Source organism: Candoia aspera, chromosome 2, assembly GCF_035149785.1.
Source record: "Candoia aspera isolate rCanAsp1 chromosome 2, rCanAsp1.hap2, whole genome shotgun sequence".
NCBI lineage: Eukaryota > Metazoa > Chordata > Lepidosauria > Squamata > Boidae > Candoia > Candoia aspera.
Window position 1 is genome coordinate 54,863,783 of NC_086154.1, and position 15,510 is coordinate 54,879,292.

A 15,510-nucleotide genomic window follows, 5' to 3' on the forward strand; every position below is an offset into this window, starting at 1 on the left:
TAAGGATGAGGTAGAGGTCGCTTCAGTTTTCAAAAATCATGATAACTTTTGAATTTTTTGATGACTGTTTGCAAACCCTAAATAGTTATCTTTATAGTTCCTGAGATTCCTGGGATCACAATTTGTTTATTAAATTAGGTGAAACACAGTTCCATGTTTAAAACACAACCTGTTTGCTCTCTGCACAACTGAAGTAGATCGGGTCAGTAGGCAGGGCCCTAGGTGGCACATTTCAAGCTAAAGTAATCCTGTCACTCAGTCCTTGACGAAAGTGTTTCCAAGGCTAACCTGAACCAGTGAGTTCTTTCTCTTGTCTGTTAATATGATATATCCCCCCCCAAAAAAGCCCACATTGTGAATCAGGCATTGCTTTGCCAATTAATTCCTCTGATTCCACTGATAAGCCACAGTACAGGTTAGCCACCAATGGATGGGCATGGCAAACAATTTTATTCAACTATCTCACTAGATTTGCATTAATGGACAGGATCTTTTTTCGTTCTTATAGTTTGTAGCTCCTTGCATGAAATACTGGAAACACTGGGCCAAGTCCATTTCAGGTGTATACAAGAACTATGGCATTCCTCTCAATTAAAAAGAAGTGGAGAGGGGTTAATTAATATGAAGGAGGAATTACCACCATTACTCACTGGTAATGCTAGCCATCAACCCACGTAGTAAAAGGGGACAATGGTGCAGGCTCAAGATCCCTGCCATTATCAGTGGTTACTTAGCATGTGAGTTGGAATCTGCTAGGAGTCAGGCTGATTGATGACAGTTCTGCATCAACGCTCTGTGAGTTTCACTCATTATGATGTATAACCTGTTTTAACCTACTGCTCTATCTTGATGCTTACAATAGCTGCCGCAGGCAAAAAAATAAGGCTTTGACAGAAAAAACCAAACCAAACCATGTGGTATTTTGATCTTCTATTCCTGCACCGAGTAGTCACTATCGGCTTCAGTACACATCACGGATTGCATCTCTTGAAATTATGTTCAGGTCAGAGGTGGCCACATTATGTTCAAGGCTATAGTTTTCCCAGTGTAATATGAAATTAAGAGATACAAAACTGAGAAACAATTCCATCTACATATACTAAAATAAGTTATATCAAATTAAGCCTTTAGGAAACCGGGAGAAAACTGGAGATTAAAAACAGAGAACCTGTGCTACTCCAAGCCTGTGTAACAATGGAACCAAGAACATTATATTCATTAGATAAACAATGGGGAAACACGTTTTACCTTCATTTCCTTCTCCAGGTGGATGATAAAATGAGAGCCCCAGAGATATAATGGCTGCGATTTCCAAGATGATGAGAGTCACATCCTGCAATGCTTCCCAGACTAACTGTATGAAAGTTTTTGGCTTCTTTGGAGGTATAAAGTTTTTCCCAAAAATTAGCCTTCTTTTATCTAGGTCAGCAGTAGTGCCAGGTAATCCTACAAATCAAGGAAACATTAATGGTGAGCGACAAGTCTGTTAACATTTGTATTAACTACACTTTAAAATGCAACCATTTTTGCTTTCATCACTTAGCATTTACAGCTCATTAGACTTCCAATTTTGTAATTCTCTTTTGGCAAACCCATCCTCAGCTAATGTATCACAGAGACTTATATGTATTTGTAAAGGCATTTTAGAAATGCATTTCTTCTCTAGCTTTTCCATTAGGCAATCCTCTTTACAGGCAAACAGTCTAACTTGTGTTTATACAGGATACCAAGGACAGGAAGCAAAACAAGAGATTAATGTAGCAAATAAATTTACAAAATTTCAATTATATGAGCAAAGTAATGGCATAAAAATAATTCAGACGTTCCTGTCTATGGTTTTATAGCTAAGGAAAGAAAGCAATGAAAGATAATGTTGGGTGGTATTATGCAGTATTTCTGCCCTTAGCTTGCGTTCAATAATAGAATGCTTCCTCTTGGACAAGTTTTTTTTTTCCTTTGTTCCATTGCTCCCCACTAAGGCAGTCTTCAGAGCCTTACTCAACAGCATTCCAGAACTCCTCAATATTAAGGGATTCCTTTGGGAGAAAGAAGCAGTACACAATGTGATGTGCATTCAGGACAAACCATTTACATGGGGTTGCTACTTGGATCTGCAGTTTTAACTTCTGTTTAACTTTTGAAATTGTGTGGGAAGACAAAATACTGTGATTATTTTGAATGATTTCAACTATTCCTGACAGCGTTGCACAGTATATTTGGTTTCATTATGTTTTTGATATATAAGCCATGAGCTTCACTGAAGCAATGGACTGCAGTGTTGCTGTGACACTCTCCCACACCCTCTCTCTCCTTTTCATACAAAAGCCAAAGACTTAATATAATTAATTATTGTGTCATTTCCTCTGGCTACTGGACAGTTTACTGCACAGTGCATCAAAAAACCAATCAGGAGACAAGGTGTTGATCCTACAAGGACATGTCATTATAAACAGTTCCAGAGAAATTTATTGGGGTAAGACAAACAAAGTAATTTCAGGTGATGTATGCTGTATATTTTAGGAGTGAGCATCTCCAAAATGGAAAAGACTTGGGAGCAGCTGCCGGTAAGTACAAGTTCTTTAAAGAACGTTAAGGAAGTGATTGGAAAGTGATGCTTATGGAGCTCTTCCAACTGAAGTATCAATTAGGAATGTGCTTGTCCTTCAAAAGACGGGGTATTATTTTTCCCAGCAAAGGGAAGTCTTTGTACCTGCACAGATCTGGACATAGGCAGGAGTAGTTTGCGGTGAGAGTTTAAAAAAAAATACATCTTCTTTAATGGTTTGACAAGAAGCGCTTCATAACATTTCTACACATCCCGAAGCATTTTTTTCAAGGGATTTGCACAGCCCAAATATCAATGTTAGGTTAAAACCATTGCTGTGAAAACAGACTACAGGGATGCTATCTATTGCACAAGAATGCCATGAGTTCATGATATTTCCAAATTAGCACTGTAAAAATCATGCTGAGAAAAATTCACAGATGTGTGAAAGTAATAAGATGTGAGTAAACAACTAAATGAAGAAAGCTAGCAATGGCATAACAATTCAAAAACATAAAGAATACATTGTAATACTTTGGAGGTGCTAAAGGGATAAGTTAATTTAAGTTGATTCCAGAGCAATGCAAGGCAACACAGTGTTTGCGATCATCAGTGTGCCCCTAGACACTCTCCTTGAGAACCATCAAGCTTCCTGTCCCAAAAAGTATGCATGCTGCAAAGCACCAATCTCTGGCATCATCTTCATGTAAAACAATGGCTCTGCCCCCCCCCCAAGTTTCTTAAAACATTCTTACAAAATAAAAATGGTGGATGGCTGCAGGAAAATAAGGCAAAGATAAGCCTTATGACTGTCTTTTTTTTCTAAGCATCAGATTACCACATCATTTGAAAATTATTACTTTTCAAAATGTATTCACATTCAAGGCTATTTTGCAAGATGGTATATGTGCACATTTGTAGAAACTTCCAATGCAATGCTAGTTTATTGTAGCAAAATAATTGTCTATACCCAGAAAAGTTTATGTTTTAATTTATTTTTATTTTTATTTCTCATAATAATTACATCTAGAATTCTTTGGTTCCGTTGTGCTAAAGGTACAACCCTAGGCTTTGAAAAAAACTACACTTTCTTCAATAAATAACTTGGGTGAAGGATATGGAGTCCCTTCCACATATCAATGTATTGAATGCATATGTCCCTATTTTCCTACATTGATTATTTCAATCATTTATTCATTAATTGACAAGAATCTGCTATCAACTGCAAAATTTGGCACATAATTGCTTAGGAAAGCTTAAAATGTCCTTTTCCTTCTGGAAGCAATCATCTACCTATATTACTGAAAGTTAAAACACTTCTTGTTTGTCTAAAGGAGGTTTTAAAAGAAAGGTTCAAATGAAAGGTGAAAAAATGCTGCTAACTCAGCACCAAAAGCTCTGTCCAGTCATTCAGCTGAACATATGGAGAATTCAAATGGGGTAGAGAATGGGGTGCACATGCTGGCCATATTCCCCTTTTCTCCTTGACTTCAATGCATATTTCCCCTCAAATGTCCAATTGAAGATAAGGGTGTCAAGGAGGGTAGAAGAAGTGCTGGATTCAAAGTGCCATTCTCAACTTAGTTTGAAGCATTACCTGCATTCATCCACACTCCTGAACAGGACTCATATACATTTAAATTCAGGCATGATTAAGGTGAGATGTGTTCATGATAATAAAGGCTGAGTTGACCCATAAGTATCACCCACTATTCCCTGCATAGACCATTCTTCCCAGCCTCCCACCTGAGATCTGAGGATCCCTACCCTTTTAGCCTTCCAGAGGGCTGTGAAGACCTGGCTCTTCCCCAAGTATTGGGCTAGGATGTGGATTGAACTGTGAGGATGGTTGGTCTAGCGCCCAGGGAAAGGGTACTTTTGTTTTTAACTATTTTTTTTTTTTACGGATTGTGGGAGCCACCCAGAGTCATCATAGGTGACCACATAAGTCCTGTAAATAAATAAATAAAGCTGGGCACACACCACTTATGCTATGTTTCCAATGGCCGGAATTCCACTCCCACCCCAACCCTTGGTTTTTGACTATGCTGAATGGGAATTCTACAATGTGTAATCTTAATACACATATTTTGAACACACTAGATGATTAAATAATGAACAAATATTGGTTTGGGAGAGATGCACAATTTAATGGCAGCACACAGCATAACAGAGATGATAACCAGTTGCATTGTTTTGGTTTATGAGTTCATAATTCTGACAGAATAAAGAAATTCTTACTTTTCAAGTAAAAAAACCCACCAAAATATCTGACATAAACAGAGGTTGACTAAGGGCTAGTTAAGATACAATTTATTGATGCTAACTTGATTTCTTCAAGTTCATACATATTTTAATTATTATTACCTAGTTGCCATAATTTCACGTGGTTAAGATCCAGAACTACTTAAATCAAAGGGTCTGGCACAAAGCCTGGCTTGGCTTTATTGTAGTTCTAAATATTCTTCCTGAAAGGAAAGCTCAATTGAATGCAGTGAAAGCAAGGTTTGAATAAAGATGTTTAAAATTGTGTTACCACCCTATCCTTTGGAAATAATGTACATCAAGAGAACGAGGCAGCAACAATCACCTATCCATTTTATTTTATTTTTTTGGAAACTCACTACATTACAGTAGCTCATGATACTGCCAAATCTTGGCTGCATCTAAGTAGTCTTTTTCCAGCTTTCTGATACATTTTGTTCAACATTTATTAGCCTCTGATGGACTCCTTACTATTCATTTATCTCATCTCTTCTTTTTCCTCCTTCATATGTCTTAACATTCTCTTTCCACTAAGTTTTAATAAGAAAATATGTAAATATATATTTACAAAATGTTTAAAAATGTAGGTGCAATGAAGCATTCTGTTTATTAAAGAAAGAATATAGTAATGGAGGCTCTTAACTTGAGCTACAATTATTCACTGACAGACAAAGTGTCATGGAAGGATTCTTTTTAATCAGTACAGTCTTCTAAGCTTGACTTTGCATCATCTCACAAACAGGAGACCAGTAATTCTTTTAGAATTATTTAGAGAATATTATCAACACACTTCTAATGTGGCACTTTTTTTTAATTATGTACCATCAGGCTGATGCCAACTCTTAATGACCCCATAGACAGACCTTCTCCAGGATGAATGTTGCACAAAATCAGTAATTTCCTAGAAATTCCAAAAGAAGTTGCACAGTCATAGAGAAATTGCTTTGTAAACGTAGATCTGCTCCTTCCACTGGATTGAATTTTATAGTCTCTACAGATGGGAAATGTTTGTGCCTCATTGAGCTACACCAGACTGTGACAATACTAAACAGAAATATAATACATGTGTAAGTGTGCAGGACTGCATACCTAATCTGCACTGTGACAAATTTATAGTAACTGTATATTTTAATTGGTGGTGCATGGCGAATCCGATGTTCTAAGGATCAACACACCATTGGAACCTGGAATGTAAGATCTATGAGCCAGGGCAAATTGGATGTGGTTATTGGTGAGATGTCAAGATTAAAGATAGACATTTTGGGCATCAGTGAACTGAAATGGACTGGAATGGGCCACTTCACATCAAATGACCACCAGATCTACTACTGTGGACAAGAGGACCACAGAAGAAATGGAGTAGCCTTCATAATAGTAAAGTGGCTAAAGCAGTGCTTGGATACAATCCAAAAAACAATAGAATGATCTCAATTCGAATTCAGGGCAAGCCATCTAACATCACAGTGATCCAAATATACACCCCAACCACAGATGCTGAAGAAGCTGAAGTAGAGCAGTTCTATGAGGATCTGCAGCACCTACTGGACAACACGCCTAAAAGAGATGTTATTTTCATCACGGGAGACTGGAATGCTAAGGTGGGCAGTCAAATGACACCTCGAATTACAGGTAAGCATGGCCTGGGAGAACAAAACGAAGCAGGACATAGGCTGATAGAATTTTGCCAAGACAACTCACTCTGTATAACAAACACTGTCTTCCAACAACCTAAGAGATGGCTTTATACATGGACTTCACCAGATGGACAACACCGAAATCAGATTGACTACATCCTTTGCAGCCAAAGGTGGCGGACATCTATACAGTCGGTAAAAAGAAGACCTGGAGCTGACTTCTTCTTGCACAATTTAGGATCAGACTAAAGAGATTAGGGAAGACCCACAGATCAGCTAGATACGAGCTCACTCGTATCTAGCTGATCTGTGAATATTCCTAAGGAATATGCAGTGGAAGTGAAGAATAGATTTAAGGGACTGGACTTAGTAGATAGGGTCCTGGAAGAACTATGGACAGAAGTTGGCAACATTGTTCAGGAGGCGGCAACAAAATACATCCCAAAGAAAGAGAAAACCAAGAAGGCAAAATGGCTGTCTGCTGAAACACTAGAAGTAGCCCAAGAAAGAAGGAAAGCAAAAGGCAACAGTGATAGGGGGAGATATGCCCAATTAAATGCAAAATTCCAGAGGTTAGCCAGAAGAGATAAGGAATTATTTTTAAACAAGCAATGCGTGGAAGTGGAAGAAGACAATAGAATAGGAAGGACAAGAGACCTCTTCCAGAAAATTAGAACCATTGGAGGTAAATTCCAGGCAAAAATGGGTATGTTCAAAAACAAAGATGGCAAGGACCTAAGAGAAGAAGAAGAGATCAAGAAAAGGTGGCAAGAATATACAGAAGACCTGTGTAGGAAGGATCACAATATCAGGGATAGCTTTGATGGTGTGGTCAGTGAGCTAGAGCCAGACATCCTGAAGAGTGAGGTTGAGTGGGCCTTAAGAAGCATTGCTAATAACAAGGCAGCAGGAGATGACGGCATCCCAGCTGAACTGTTCAAAATCTTGCAAGATGATGCTGTCAAGGTAATACATGCTATATGCCAGCAAATTTGGAAAACACAAGAATGGCCATCAGACTGGAAAAAATCAATTTATATCCCCATACCAAAAAAAGGAAACACTAAAGAATGTTCAGACTATCAAACAGTGGCACTCATTTCACATGCCAGTAAGGTAATGCTCAAGATCCTGCAAGGTAGACTTCAGCAATTCAAGGAGCGAGAATTGCCAGATGTACAAGCTGGGTTTAGAAAAGGCAGAGGAACTAGGGACCAAATTGCCAATATCCACTTTTTGTTGTTTATTCGTTTAGTTGCTTCCGACTCTTCGTGACTTCATGGACCAGCCCACGCCAGAGCTTCCTGTCGGTCGTCAACATCCCCAGCTCCCCCAGGGACGAGTCCGTCACCTCTAGAATATCATCCATCCATCTTGCCCTTGGTCGGCCCCTCTTCCTTTTGCCTTCCACTCTCCCTAGCATCAGCATCTTCTCCAGGGTGTCCTGTCTTCTCATTATGTGGCCAAAGTATTTCAGTTTTGCCTTTAATATCATTCCCTCAAGTGAGCAGTCTGGCTTTATTTCCTGGAGGATGGACTGGTTTGATCTTCTTGCAGTCCAAGGCACTCTCAGAATTTTCCTCCAACACCACAGTTCAAAAGCATCGATCTTCCTTCGCTCAGCCTTCCTTATGGTCCAGCTCTCGCAGCCATATGTTACTACAGGGAACACCATTGCTTTAACTATGCGGACCTTTGTTGTCAGTGTGATGTCTCTGCTCTTAACTATTTTATCGAGATTTGTCATTGCTCTTCTCCCAAGGATTAAGCGTCTTCTGATTTCCTGACTGCAGTCAGCATCTGCAGTAATCTTTGCACCTAGGAATACAAAGTCTTTCACTGCTTCTACATTTTCTCCCTCTATTTGCCAGTTATCAATCAAGCTGGTTGCCATAATCTTGGTTTTTTTGAGGTTTAGCTGCAAGCCAGCTTTTGCACTTTCTTCTTTCACCTTCATCATAAGGCTCCTCAGTTCCTCTTCACTTTCAGCCATCAAAGTGGTATCATCTGCATATCTGAGATTGTTAATGTTTCTTCCAGAGATTTTAACTCCAGCCTTGGATTCCTCAAGACCAGCTTGTCGCATGATGTGTTCTGCATACAAGTTGAATAGGTAGGGTGAGAGTATACAGCCCTGCCGTACTCCTTTCCCAATCTTAAACCAGTCCGTTGTTCCGTGGTCTGTTCTTACTGTTGCTACTTGGTCGTTATACAGATTCTTCAGGAGGCATACAAGATGACTTGGTATCCCCATACCACTAAGAACTTGCCACAATTTGTTATGGTCCACACAGTCAAAGGCTTTAGAATAGTCAATAAAACAGAAATAGATGTTTTTCTGAAACTCCCTGGCTTTTTCCATTATCCAGCGGATATTGGCAATTTGGTCTCTAGTTCCTCTGCCTTTTCTAAACCCAGCCTGTACATCTGGCAATTCTCGCTCCATGAACTGCTGAAGTCTACCTTGCAGGATCTTGAGCATTACCTTACTGGCATGTGAAATGAGTGCCACTGTTCGATAGTTTGAACATTCTTTAGTGTTTCCCTTTTTTGGTATGGGGATATAAGTTGATTTTTTCCAATCTGATGGCCATTCTTGTGTTTTCCAAATTTGCTGGCATATAGCATGCATTACCTTGACAGCATCATCTTGCAAGATTTTGAACAGTTCAGCTGGGATGCCGTCTTCTCCTCCTGCCTTGTTATTAGCAATGCTTCTTAAGGCCCACTCAACCTCACTCTTCAGGATGTCTGGCTCTAGCTCACTGACCACACCGTCAAAGCTATCCCCGATATTGTTATCCTTCCTATACAGGTCTTCTGTATATTCTTGCCACCTTTTCTTGATCTCTTCTTCTTCTGTTAGGTCCTTGCCATCTTTGTTTTTGATCATACCCATTTTTGCCTGGAATTTACCTCCAATGTTTCTAATTTTCTGGAAGAGGTCTCTTGTCCTTCCTATTCTATTGTCTTCTTCCACTTCCGCGCATTGCTTGTTTAAAAATAATTCCTTATCTCTTCTGGCTAACCTCTGGAATTTTGCATTTAATTGGGCATATCTCCCCCTATCGCTGTTGCCTTTTGCTTTCCTTTTTTCTTGGGCTACTTCTAGTGTCTCAGCAGACAGCCATTTTGCCTTCTTGGTTTTCTCTTTCTTTGGGATGTATTTTGTTGCCGCCTCCTGAACAATGCTGCCAACTTCTGTCCAGAGTTCTTCCGGGACCCTATCTACTAAGTCCAGTCCCTTAAATCTATTCTTCACCTCCACTGCATATTCCTGAGGAATATTCGTGAGCTCATATCTAGCTGATCTGTGGGTCTTCCCTAATCTCTTTAGTCTGATCCTAAATTGTGCAAGAAGAAGTTCATGGTCTGAACTACAGTCAGCTCCAGGCCTAGTTTTTACCGACTGTACAGATGTCCGCCACCTTTGGCTGCAAAGGATGTAATCAATCTGATTTCGGTGTTGTCCATCTGGTGAAGTCCATGTGTAAAGCCGTCTCTTAGGTTGTTGGAAGAGAGTGTTTGTTATGCAGAGTGAATTGTCTTGGCAAAATTATCCACTGGATAATGGAAAAAGCCCGGGAGTTTCAGAAAAACATCTATTTCTGTTTTATTGACTATTCTAAAGCCTTTGACTGTGTGGACCATAACAAATTGTGGCAAGTTCTTAGTGGTATGGAGATACCAAGTCACTTGTCTGCCTCCTGAAGAATCTGTATAACGACCAAGTAGCAACAGTAAGAACAGACCACGGAACAACGGACTGGTTTAAGATTGGGAAAGGAGTACGGCAGGGCTGTATACTCTCACCCTACCTATTCAACTTGTACGCAGAACACATCATGCGACGTGCTGGGCTTGAGGAATCCAAGGCTGGAGTTAAAATCTCTGGAAGAAACATTAACAATCTCAGATATGCAGATGATACCACTTTGATGGCTGAAAGTGAAGAGCAACTGAGGAGCCTTATGATCAAGGTGAAAGAAGAAAGTGCAAAAGCTGGCTTGCAGCTAAACCTCAAAAAAACCAAAATGATGGCAACCAGCTTGATTGATAACTGGCAAATAGAGGGAGAAAATGTAGAAGCAGTGAAAGACTTCGTATTTCTAGGTGCAAAGATTACTGCAGATGCTGACTGCAGTCAGGAAATCAGAAGACGTTTCATCCTTGGGAGAAGAGCAATGACAAATCTCGATAAAATAGTTAAGAGCAGAGACATCACACTGACAACAAAGGTCCGCATAGTTAAAGCAATGGTGTTCCCCGTAGTAACATATGGCTGCGAGAGCTGGACCATAAGGAAGGCTGAGCGAAGGAAGATCGATGCTTTTGAACTGTGGTGTTGGAGGAAAATTCTGAGAGTGCCTTGGACTGCAAGAAGATCAAACCAGTCCATCCTCCAGGAAATAAAGCCAGACTGCTCACTTGAGGGAATGATATTAAAGGCAAAACTGAAATACTTTGGCCACATAATGAGAAGACAGGACACCCTGGAGAAGATGCTGATGCTAGGGAGAGTGGAGGGCAAAAGGAAGAGGGGCCGACCAAGGGCAAGGTGGATGGATGATATTCTAGAGGTGATGGACTCATCCCTGACGGAGCTGGGGGTGTTGACGACCGACAGGAAGCTCTGGCGTGGACTGGTCCATGAAGTCACGAAGAGTCGGAAGCGACTAAACAAATAAACAACAACAATATTTTAATTAAATCTCACAGCTAGCATGCTGTGCTTCAGTTATCCAGTCAAAATAGTTCTGCTAATAGCTTCACGAAGCACCATGACTCATATACACATATCAAGGTGTTTTAAAGATGTGTGCATGGACATGGTAGATAATATTCATTTCACCCTCTAGGTATTTACCTTTGCAATGTATGGGGCCTTTTCCACTTTAGAAATCAAGAGGAAAGATGGCAACTTGAACTCAGACACTAAATTAATCATATAAGCTCCACAATATTTCAATCTTTTATTAAGATCTTTTTTATATATTTAGTTTCCAGGAAATATTTAGAAGGTGAGTTATAGTATAGAAAAAATGCAACTTTGGCCCATCCCTCTCCCCATCACCTTTTGGCTCTTGAGAATCTGTTCCAAAAAGTTTGGAAAACATTCATGGACTGCATAAAAGGTGGCATTGAACCCTTGAGGGGGAGAGGGGCAGAGGGAGAGAAATTGCCTGCCATTAGTAACAGATCTCACCAGATTGACAGCTCTGGTGAAGCCTCATGACAGCCAATACGATGCACATTCCAAACCAATCTGCAGACAATATCACACTAAACACCTTTGAAAGCAGAATAGACAAAGCTCATTTCAGTCTCTATATCAATCTCTCATTTTCAAAAGCAGAAGGAAGTCTTTCACACTGAAACTAAATACCTCAACTCCCTTATACACCAGCATCCTCTCAGTCCTTGACTTGTCCTTGAGAAAGCTCTTAACAAAAATGACTCACTCATTCTAGCACTAAGCTGTCATAAAACAAAGTAACCTTGAATTAATCACTCAGGGAACTCTTCACATGCCAGAGACAGCCTCAATCATGCTGTAACAAAAATAGAAATGGGGTAGTATTTTCAATAATCTTAAAGAAATTCTTTTTTTTTCCTTCAAAACTCCCTAATTTTCCAAGCCAACATTAGGAGAATGTTAACAAAAAAATATTATAAGACACCTCCCATTTTTTTAAAAAAGTATTTTACAGTACCTTTTCACATTTATTAGATTCAGTGTGCAGTAACCATTAACCTATCCTTTTTCCTCTATTTTTGTGAATCCTTCAAAAACACCCAACCCATTATTATTTCATTTTGTTTTCTGTTGTACAGAGCTTTCCTTTGAGAATTGTGTGGCTGAGATGTTCCAAGAGAGAACATTGCTTCGATTTAACTGTGCCTCATTCAAATTGCAGGGCACAGCAGAAGACAAACAGTACCACATTCTGCTCACCGCACACAACTCTCAGAGGAAAGTCCTGAACTTCAGAGATAAGCAAACCCTTCTGAGGGGTCTCCTTCCCCTGGCCGCATCTTCTGCTATCCATCTTATCTTCCCACCACAATGTTTGTATTTATTAATGACAATCAGATGAGCAGCAACATCTATATCTCCTCCTTTTCTTCCTCCTATATATGGAATATGTTCTGAGACTATTGGTATATTATAGATACTATTAGCTTTGTTAAACTAAAAGGTATTATCTAGGGCTGCTAAGATGCATATGGTCACTCATCCAGTTGATGAGTGTGAATTTACTAACTGAGTTAGATAGTTGTGGAAAGCTGTGGAGACTGTAACCTTCCACATTCACTTCATCAAAACCAAGAAGATCATTGAGTAGTTCAGTGCAGAAAGCACACAATGAGTTAAACCATGATTTGTTTAAACATGGTTTATTGAATAAGATACAACAAAAAAGAACAAGTAGGGCAAAGGGTTTTCCCCAGGGCCTCCTAGAAACTGATGGCACCTGTGAAGCACTTATGAAACATCATCATGGCTTTTCACTGGCTGTTGATGCATTCATATGTTCGTGCAGAAACTCAAACAAATGCTTTGTGGTAGTTTGTGCTAGCTTTGCTGATGAAGAAAACAGAGTCAGTTTAATTCTCACAGGGAAGGTTCTTATAGGAGAAAAAGAAAGAGCTGCAGATGGGCTGACTTCAGAGATGAGGACTCAAAGGACAGAGGAGAATTATGAAGGCAATGGCTGACAGCTATGATGGACTTAACTCTGGCAGTTAAACGTCAATGGTTTTAATAAAGAACTATGTAGGGTGGAAAACCTGAGCTGGATTGGGTAGTATTTACACTGCTGAAGATTTGTTAGTTGGAGTTTGAATCTGGAGAAGTTGATGAAGAGAGTTGTTGGGCACAATCTGGAGAAGAGTGCTCAAAAGCCAAAGGGAGGACGTGTTATACTACATGGTCTATTCTGGGCAGGTGATCCTCTAGGAACCAAAGTTTTTACTACCCAGCAATCAGACAGAGAACAGTCTAACTCCCAGAGGGGGAAAATGACATCTATTTTTTTAAGCCCTTCCTTAACTCTAGACTAGGAAATAGCTAAGGGTGGGAATAAAGTGCACTCATATATTTAGATCATGTTATATCTATATGCATGTATGCACACACAAGCTTAAAATTGTTTTAGGCTGAAAAATGCTTTCATTTTTCACAATGGAGTGCAACAGAATTAGATATGCTTGCCAAGTGAAGCTAAGCATGGAACTGTTCCTGCTGCCTACTTTAATGTTTCTTCACAAAAGGAAGTTTAAAAATCTGCAGTAGAGTTTTGCCCTGAATTTTCTATATAATCCTGAGAATTCACAGGAAGCCCCAGTCGCAGCACTACCGACCAGAAGTGTCCAGCCATCAACACAAGCAATAGTCTAGACCAGTTCTTCCCAGATGGTCACTCTCCAGATGTGTTGGATGTTGACTCCCAAATGACTGCCTAGTAAGCCCATACAACCGCCACTTTTGATTTTCATAAAGTTCATGAAAAAGTGAACATGCAATATATTTTAGAAACAAGAAATGTCCCTTCTTATAAAGGGCCTATTGACTATGGCAGGCCCTTACTCTGTTTAGTGTCAGTCCTGCAAAGATATGCCTAACTCATTAATCTGATGATTCTCTTTAATGATTGAATGAAATAGACATGATGAAATGAATGGGCCAGCCTTCATGGGTTCATGCAAGGCATGGCAAGTTATCCCTCTTCATTCGGCCATTCTCACAAGCTTGTGCTGTGTGTAGGCAAAGAGTCTCAGATATCCAGATGCCTGAGCAGATAAGCAGTAAGTGTTCATGTGGTCTCTAAAATCCAAGGCTCAAGGGAGGAGGAAGGGATTTGCCTAACAGATTCTCCTCAGCCTGATCTTGCTAGAAATAAAGAACAAAATAAAGAACATTTTTAAAAAATGAGTAAGAATTGGAGTTGAACAGCTAATAAATTCAAATAAATAAAAACATATAAAATTCATACAAAAAGAATTACAGGATAATTACAAGATGGCAATCCAGACAACACACCAATCTCAAATACCAGTCTTCAAATCTTAAGGGAGCAGAGAATAAGGCCTGCTTAAGTAGGAGAAGACAGGAACTTTAGTGAACAGAGTGAACTGTCTGGGACTTGTGGAAAAAGCAGATCTAAGTGTCCCTGGGCTGGAGGTGAGATAAGACACCAAGGTACAATCTCAAAATCTCTAGGGACTCAGTAGGAGCTAAGAGGAGGGGCCCCTAGAGCTTTCAATGAAGATTGCAATCTATGGGAATCGGGGTAGGTAAGAACCATTTACCTAGAAACACAAGCTGGAGGAAATCCCTCCTCTCAGCAGTAAAATAAAAGATTTATGCAAGGATTTCTAATCAGAATCCTTTGCTTTAAGGTATGCTAATCTGCCACATCATCTCTCATATTTTGAATGTGTCTGCTACTTGTTTCAGGGAATTTGCCCCTGATTTTTGTATCAGAAGTTTATGGCCTTTATTGTGTAAACTCCATTCTGATATATTTAGTTCCCTCCTAAGTTCTTTGTCCCTCAGATCCCACCCATCTGGATCTGGGTCCAGTCTCCCCACCATTTCCCTTTATGGGAGACTGATGTTTGAAGTGCTACTTGTGATTTTACCATTGCTAAATGCCTTATTCCATCCAACTCTGTCACATTTTGACTACCTAAAACTAAAAGGAAGCTTACTTTTTTTTCTTCTTAATATTCGTTTTTAAATCATAAAATTGATGCTTTTGTTTTCATTATCTCAGAAGGGGATGGGACTATTGTTCTCTGGCTCAAAGCTGCTAGAGCCATCTGGTGATGCTACCAATTTAAATTTCCTTGGTTGTAGTTGTTATTATTATCATCATCATTCTATTTTATGGACAAGTACTTAGACTGTGAGAGTCCTATGTTAAGAGCCTGGTCAAGGCATTTTCTTTCTCCTGGGAAAAAGGCAGTGGCAGTGAGAAGTGCTACATAAGTCTAGAGTCACATACAGTATGTGAGATGGGTGGCTATATACAGTAAATCAAAGAAATAAATAAAATATCC

The 15,510-nt window shown here is 39.6% G+C and overlaps 2 protein-coding genes across 4 annotated transcripts in view; both read right to left on the reverse strand.

The window, feature by feature from the left end:
* Positions 1 to 15,510, reverse strand: part of ATP2B2 (ATPase plasma membrane Ca2+ transporting 2) — a 169,883-nt gene that overhangs the window by 122,107 nt on the left and 32,266 nt on the right. For all 3 annotated transcript variants that reach the window (XM_063291854.1, XM_063291853.1, XM_063291855.1), the window contains exon 3: positions 1,249 to 1,446. In XM_063291854.1, the coding sequence (XP_063147924.1) occupies positions 1,249 to 1,446 (198 nt within the window). The remainder of the gene's footprint in view (positions 1 to 1,248; positions 1,447 to 15,510) is intronic.
* Positions 1 to 15,510, reverse strand: part of IARS1 (isoleucyl-tRNA synthetase 1) — a 518,275-nt gene that overhangs the window by 70,807 nt on the left and 431,958 nt on the right. The window lies entirely within an intron of this gene.